Source organism: Notechis scutatus, chromosome 2, assembly GCF_049901735.1.
Source record: "Notechis scutatus isolate UNSWTSFEM ecotype Mainland chromosome 2, rNotScu1.2, whole genome shotgun sequence".
NCBI lineage: Eukaryota > Metazoa > Chordata > Lepidosauria > Squamata > Elapidae > Notechis > Notechis scutatus.
Genome location: NC_142010.1, coordinates 189,808,166 through 189,814,165, shown reverse-complemented (window position 1 = coordinate 189,814,165; position 6,000 = coordinate 189,808,166). Strand labels below are relative to the sequence as shown.

Below are 6,000 nucleotides of genomic sequence, written 5' to 3'. Positions count from 1 at the left end.
TTGCTTCTTGGAAGCCAGCTGGGAAGATCACACATGATTTGAAATCATGTAACTACAAGAAAATGCAACTATTGTAAATGCAAGCCAGTTGTCAAGTGCCAAAATTACAATCATTTGACTACAGGGGTGGTGCAATGGCTATATTTTCAAGGATGGGTTGTAAGTCATTTTTTCCAAGACCATTGTAACTTTGAAGTGTTGTCAAATAATTGGTCATAACTCAAGGTTTACCTGTAACTATGTTTACTTATAATTGAGCTTAATCAAAACTTGCTTCCACCTAAAGTTGCAGAACGTTCCACCCTCAGTTTGACATGCATTGACTCTAATCTCATCTTTGAAGTTCAACAGCTGAAGTGTATCTTATGGTAGACTATAGAAGAAACATTACATTTAAATGAAAACAAAAGAATAGAAGTGTGAGTAGCATAAGAAAACAAATCTTATGAAATATTTTAGTAAGTCAGGAAACTCCATGTTTAATTATGCATAATTTACACTGACAATAGCAAGCTGCACATTTGGTGTTGCAACAAGTACCATTCAGCAGGCTTAATAAATGAACTAGTTTAGAAATGATAATTAATGCTTATAAAATATATTTCCTTCCATTATGGCCATTTCTCGAAATCTTGCAAATGGGTCAGAAAATGCAATAAAACCATGAGGAGAAAATTGTTACCTGTTTCATAACTGCAGGCAAAAAATTATGTTTTGCGTATGAAAAGAAGATTATATTTTGTTTCCAATCCAAAACAAATGATCACATTCTGGAAAGTCTGCCAAACCATTTTGGCTGGCCATAGTTCAACTAACAGATGCTTCACTTTTCACTGTTTCGGAGAGATCCTTGCCAGATGGGTAGAGCATGGTTAGAGCATATTGTCCCTTTTTCCTCTCTACAGCTCATAGGGTGGCATATCTTACTTACCTACCAGCTTCTAATCTTCCCTGTGCTTCACCTTCTTTCCCTAACTGTTTCTGTGGCTTCAATGACACACAACATATTCCACTAATATGCCCATCTGTGATATCTGGAAGCCATTTCTAAATTTTGTATCTTAAGGGAATATTCATGCGTATACTGGTAGTAATATTGTCTGAATCATTAAAGAGCTGGTCATGACTACTTCTGAAGCTGTTTCCAGGTGCTCCGAGTGTAGGTATTTCACTTTAATGTTTTATATATACAACAACAACAATAGGTCTATTCTTTCTCAATCTGAACAAACAGAGTGACTTGGCCAAGACTCTGGTTAGATTCACAAACTGTTAAGCCAGTGAAAACACAAACAAGCTAAATATGGCTTAATAAATATTGAATCAGTCACTATTTCATAATGCAATCCTCTTCATGGGATTATTATTGCAATAAAATGGGAGTATGGGATCTACTGGGTATGCCACCTAAGGATAGCAAAGATAAAAGGCAACAAATAACTAGAAGTATTGTTGGAACTGAAATATGAAATTCTTGTAAATAAATGTAAACAGAGACTTTCTTTCTAAAAGCTTTCTGTGAATGAACATGTGGAAATGCTCTTAAAACAACTATGTTCATGTCCCAAATATTGGAACTAAGAAAGAGATTTGGATTTTCAAAAGTAACTTCCATAATGAATTAGTTAAAAGTTGATCACTGGCTCCTAGAAGCTAAGAAATGTTTTGTGTAGTCTTAATTACTTAAGAAATGATAAAATGAATTTTCTGAAAAACAAAATAATGATCCAGGACTTTAATCTGGGTATCTTTCTGAATACCTGGGTGTGACAAGCATTATCTCCACCTGGCTATGAGCTCTACCAGTATTCTTGACAATGTGCTAATCTAATGAAGAAAAGACTTAACCTCTAAATGGTTAAATCAAGATAAGGTTGGTGCTTTTTAAATACTAATATTTCTTTTCAGTTTCTCCAGCAATGTCATCATCCTTCCAGGAATATCTCTGTTTTGGTGTGCTAAAGCCAATCAAAGTTTGCTCCAGCTTTGTTTCTTTTGTTGCTGATCTATAACTACAACATCTACACTGGTAATTCCTGAAGGGAGTATTAACCTTTTTACCTTCTTAGTAGCTCCAAAGTTATGATCTTTTCTCCCAATCTTTTCAAGGAAAGCTAGAAAGAAGCTGTAAACCAAGAGAGAGAAGTTGCAGGCTACTGCTTGCACAGATATTGTGATGGTTCCAGTGAGAAAAGATCATTGGAGACTACTCATCAATATTTCCCTCTCATACACCCTTAAGGTAAAGGTTTCCACTGCCCAGTTGAGTCTGACTCTAGAGGCGGTGCTCATCTCCATTTTTTAGCCAAGGGAGCCAAAGTTGTCTATGGCCATGTGACTATGCCGAGGGGCACGGAATGCTCTTACCTATTTATTTACTTGCATTTTCATGATTTCAAGCTGCTAGGTGGGCAGGAGCTGGAGCAGGTAATGGGAGCTCATATGGCACTTGGGTCTTAAACCCAGGCTGTCGGTCTACCAACTGACAAGTCAGAGTCTGTTGAAACATTGCACCCCTCATACCAACTTAGCCACCCCTTATTTCAAAGGCCTAAGCTGTTGCATCTCTGCATGAAGGAAGTGATGGAAAAAACTAAGGGAAGTTTTTTCTAGAGGGGAATTTTCTCTCCAAATTGGTGCCATTCCCTACTTTCACATTAGATTTTTTGGTACTTTTTTTTCTGTGAAAGACTATTTAGCAGCAGGAGGCAAACATTCACAATTTATCTAAGATCTCCCTCTTTCCAAAACTTTTAAAGATTCATTTCATAACTGTGTATTAGTTTGCAAATCTTCTATCACCCTGCCACACATCTTTCCCAAACAAATCCTCTCCCTAGTTTCCCGAGACACCAAAGTACCACTTGTATTTGGACTTAAAACTACGTTTAAGTCATTATTTAGAATGTTTGAACTGAGTTATTACCCCACTGCCCCAATTAAAATTATTTTGAATTTGTGGTAGGATGTTGTTACATTTGCTTGAATACTCAAAAGATTCTGTAAGCTTTATTTAGGTGTCAACATAAACTTTTCAGTTGAAAAGACTTTTAAATCTGTGGTAACTTCATTTAATTCACCAACACATTTAACATATCAACACCTTGAACATTTAAATATCCTTTAGTTAATACATATTAGGGTGTGGCCTAAAACTGAACCATTGCAACATAGGAATCAGTTCTTGGACAGTGGGAACTTCCTTTGCAGTCCTCTTTCTTGCAACCAAAACATGTGACAAATCAAGGCCAGATTTGGGGCCTGATAAATAGATAAAAAGGATAAAAAGAATATAGTCCCACTATAACATGTGATTTGCTGATGAAACTTACAATAGGTTTATGTCCCTAATAAATACATGTTTTATTTCTACTAATTTGTTTCTCAACAGGCTGTGTCAACTCTAGAATTCAGTGCCAGGACAAAACGTGAGTAATTGTATCAAGTACATTTAAATTTAAATAGGCAAAATAAACAAATAAATAAAGTAAGGGTAATACATATATTTAGTTATAAAATTTTCAGGAGCAAACATATTTAACTAACCCTAAATATTCAGATTATGTCTATTTTTTTAATTGGTATGGATTTGCTGAAAAGGTTGAAGCATTTAACTAATTAATTCTTGGTTTATTGATAATTCAACATTCAAAACAGCTGCTGAAAACATATTCCAATTTCTAATCATAGACAACATCTTACCTTTGGCCCATGAGATGATTTTTTCTTCACTTCAGAAAAAGACAGGGAATTAGTGGGAAGATTAGGGAGATGAAGACTTTGCCCCGAAGCAACTGATGTTCCATCTGACATAACCATGATCTACAGTGATGAAGTAATAAAAATATTAGAAACGTTTATAAAATAAGCTGGAATATAAAGTGAGGATCTTGGAGGTAGACAATTAAATATCTTAGGTAAACTGACAATTATGATTTCTTCCGTGGGTTGTATGTAATTGACAATCATTTTATTAATGCCACATGGCTGTCACCAGAATAGAAATGACAGATTGAAGCAATAAAAATATCTTCAACAGTGGCTTTAGAAGCTCATAAAAATTAATATACTGTACAAAGAAATAACATGAATAAAAATTGTAAGTTTGATGAATTCATCCTGGAGGTGTGTTTCCCTTACACTACAGGTAGCAATGTTTGAAGGGTTAGAAGTTGCAATTCAGCCTCCCAACCTTTTGAAAAATTGCATAAATTCAAGCATTCTGGTAATCTTATCAGAGGAAACGAACTGATATGCATATATGTGGGTTTATCTCAATTTTAAGGAGAAATGGGACAGAGAGTCTTTGGGAAGTAAGACATTCATATTCTCATCCTTAAATCCTCTAAAACGGGGACATTGGAGAGTTTTAAAGGACTGGAACTAGTTTTCTAGATTCCTTCCACTTCCGTGCCAATATTTAACAATGGAGCCAGACCAAAAGTAGAGCCAGACCAAAATAGGCTAGGAAAAAAAAAAAGATAAATAGGGCTGTTTGTGGAATGAAGTGATTTGCTTTCTGGTAAGGGCATTTATATTCATTTTCACCTAATCAGTTTTCTGTGGACACCAATGCTTTCTGCTCCATTAATTTTATTTTAAAAAAGGCATCAGAAAAAACCCCAAATAAGCCTAAATTCATCTATTTTGCCACCACATTTAAGCAATATGTATATTTTACATAGTTTATGCACCTATTTAGGCTGTCTTTGGAATGTTCATATTATGTATACAATGAAGTCAGATGTACCATCTGTTGAATCACTTAGATCTGGGTGTCAAACTCAAGGCCTAGCGGCCAGATGTGGCCCACAAGGTGCTTAGATCTAGCCTGTGGGGCTGCCCTGGAAAAAGGAAAGGACTGGCCTGCGGTGCCTCTGCCAGTGAAAACGAAGCTCAGGAGGGCCATGGGCAGCCCTCCTGAGCTCCGTTTTTGCTGGCAGAGGGTAAAGGAAATTGATGCAGCCAAAAACGGAGCTACAGAGCCCGTTTTCACTGACAGAACGCTCAGGCCACTACAGGTGCCCCTGACATGAGTGATGTCGAACTGGCCATGCCCAAGCTGGCCATGCCCACCCTGGCCCCCAGAGGTCAAACCACAACCCTGAGGCGGCCCTCAATGAAATCGAGTTTACACTCCTGACATCCCAGAATTTGACACAACCTAGACATCCAGAGTTCACTTGAAACCAAGTTCCCTAGGAGGGAAATTGTTCGAATTCATAAAGGATCAAATGAAAAACTGCAGTTCCAGGTAAATAATCATTCTTTGTGTTGGGAATAGAAATAAGCATTAAAACAAATCAATCAAAACTTTACTATGGTCTAAGACCAGAGAGTGGCATACAAACGATTTAAAAGCATAAAAGATACACCAGGATTTTTTAAAATTACAGTAAAAAGCTTTAAAAAACATGAAAATCTAAAAGAAATCTTTAAAAAAGATCTTTAAAAGGGGATAGGAACAATAGATAGGCATAGAGAATTATGGCAATTTAAATCTATTACAATACAAATCATTCTAGAAAAATGAAGTAGATGCTCTTTAAAACTGGCTTATGCCATAGGTTATCTTCTGATTGATTTTAAATGCTGCCATGCAGAACCTGGCAACACTATGTGCTATTGCAAGGCTGGTTGTCTTAAAACATCAGGAGAAGTAAAGTTGTCCTATGCTCCCTGGATATGTACACAATAATGGTGAGACGGGGCTAGAACAAATGTCTCTGTAGTACAAGCACAGGAGAGGAATGTGTTCTGTTGTTTCTGCATGTCCAGAGTTATACACTGTCTTCCCAGGTAGGGGGCCTTCCTGTATCGGGAAAGTTCAGTTGAGGGGAGGGCATGACATCATGCCAGAGTAAAGGCTCTCCAGCAATTAGGTACTTCAAGTTAAATTTGGGGGGATGGGAGAGTACCTGTTGGGTTCAGTAGCAATAAAAGTTGGGGACATAGCTAAGTCATATTGGTGCTCTGTGTGTGCTATATATTCTTTAATGA

At 36.8% G+C, this 6,000-nt stretch overlaps 1 protein-coding gene across 2 annotated transcripts in view; it reads right to left on the bottom strand.

The window, feature by feature from the left end:
* The window catches only part of MLLT3 (MLLT3 super elongation complex subunit), a 147,810-nt gene that overhangs the window by 47,355 nt on the left and 94,455 nt on the right, over positions 1–6,000 (bottom strand). For both annotated transcript variants that reach the window (XM_026680277.2, XM_026680278.2), the window contains exon 5: positions 3,703–3,822. In XM_026680277.2, coding sequence (XP_026536062.1) covers positions 3,703–3,822 — 120 coding nt within the window. The remainder of the gene's footprint in view (positions 1–3,702; positions 3,823–6,000) is intronic.